General features: G+C 62.3%; 1 protein-coding gene across 1 annotated transcript in view; it reads left to right on the top strand.

Annotated features, from left to right (window-relative positions):
- Nucleotides 1-1,523, top strand: part of RSAD2 (radical S-adenosyl methionine domain containing 2) — a 54,750-nt gene that overhangs the window by 50,724 nt on the left and 2,503 nt on the right. Inside the window, exon 7 of the mRNA XM_014540538.1 lies at nucleotides 689-838. Within this exon, the coding sequence (XP_014396024.1) occupies nucleotides 689-838 (150 nt within the window). The remainder of the gene's footprint in view (nucleotides 1-688; nucleotides 839-1,523) is intronic.

Below are 1,523 nucleotides of genomic sequence, written 5' to 3'. Positions count from 1 at the left end.
CTCCCCGGGCCGCCCCCGCAGTTGCCACTGGTTGCCTCCCTCTGTGGGGCTACTGGCAGGGCGATCGGGGGCCCCCGCTGGCACCTGCCTTGGCCGGCCTGGGGCCTGCGGGCTGGGGGCAGCTCCTGCATTGAGCATCTGCCCCCTGGTGGTCAGTGCACAACGTAGCAACCGGTCACTACTCCACCGGTCGCTCGGCTGTTCAGTCAATTTGCATATTAGGCTTTTATTATATAGGATTGATTTCAGAGAGGAAAGGAGGGAGAGAGATAGAAACATCAATGACGAGAGAGAATCATTGATCGGCTGCCTCCTGCACGCCCCACACGGGGGATCGAGCCCTCGACCCAGGCTTTGGCGGGAAAACTCGGAGCCACGCCGGCCGGGCTCGATGTGTCCGCACGGCCCACCTATCCTTCCTGGAGCATTTGCTATTCTGTGGTCCAGAAACTGAGGTGTTGAAACCAGATAGAATATCACCCAGACCCGTTCTTCCTGTGTCTGCCTCTTAAGAATATCTGTGCTCCCTAAACCCCAGGGCCAGCTCAAGTGTCCCAGAGCAATGTCCTTCTAGAATGTTCCTCAGAGTGAGGCGTCGCCTGGGCTCAGGAGAGAGGAAGCTGGGGGCGGGGCCCAGGTGTGGGTGGCCCCCGACGGGACGCTCTCGCCAAGCACACGCGTGTTCCAGGTGTTCCAGTGCCTGCTCATCGACGGGGAGAACGCGGGGGAAGGCGCCCTGCGGGAGGCCGAGCGCTTCGTCATCAGCAAGGAGGAGTTCCAGGGCTTCCTGGACCGGCACCGCGGGGTGCCCTGCCTGGTGCCCGAGTGCAACGACAAGGTGGGTGGCCCGCGCCGGCCTGGCCCACCGCACGCTCAGATCCATTCCGATGGGGCCCTCTCCCCAGCCCCACGGGGTCATGTAGAGACGGGGGGACTAGGACAGTCTAGGGCTGAGGCTGCCATCTGTCCTGCACCCTCCAGCCCTGGGGCCTTCCTTTTTAAAAAAAAATATGTTTACTGATTTTAGAGAGAGGAAGGGAGAGGGAGGGAGAGATAGAAACATCCATGGTGAGAATCATAGATCGGCGGCTTCCTGCACGCCCCCTCCTGGGGGTCGAGCCCGCAACGGGGCATGTGCCCGTGACCAGAACCGAGCCCGGGACCCTTCAGTCCACAGGCCGACGCTCTATCCACTGAGCCACACTGGCTAGGACAGCCCCACGGCCTTTGCGTGAGCCCAGGGTGCCCCCTCCTCCGGCGGGCGTGGTGCCGCTGTGCAGGGCTGGTGTGAGAGATGAGCACTGGTCTCTCCTCCTGCAATAGAGACGGTGAAAAGGGGGAAGTGGGTGCCGGGGGAATCGGCCACTGGGAATACTGGGTAACGAAGAGCAGGCTCTCCCACCGCGAGAGGAGAGGGGAGACGTTTTTCCAAGCGACACGGGACCCTTCGGGCACAGGGCAGGGAACCCGGGCTTTGAGACTGGTGGGTCGGAACACACACACCTGCTGCCCTGGAGGGTTGG

This window comes from Myotis brandtii, unplaced genomic scaffold (assembly GCF_000412655.1).
Source record: "Myotis brandtii unplaced genomic scaffold, ASM41265v1 scaffold247, whole genome shotgun sequence".
NCBI lineage: Eukaryota > Metazoa > Chordata > Mammalia > Chiroptera > Vespertilionidae > Myotis > Myotis brandtii.
The sequence above is the reverse complement of the archived record's forward strand: the minus strand, read 5'-3'. Positions and strand labels throughout refer to the sequence as shown.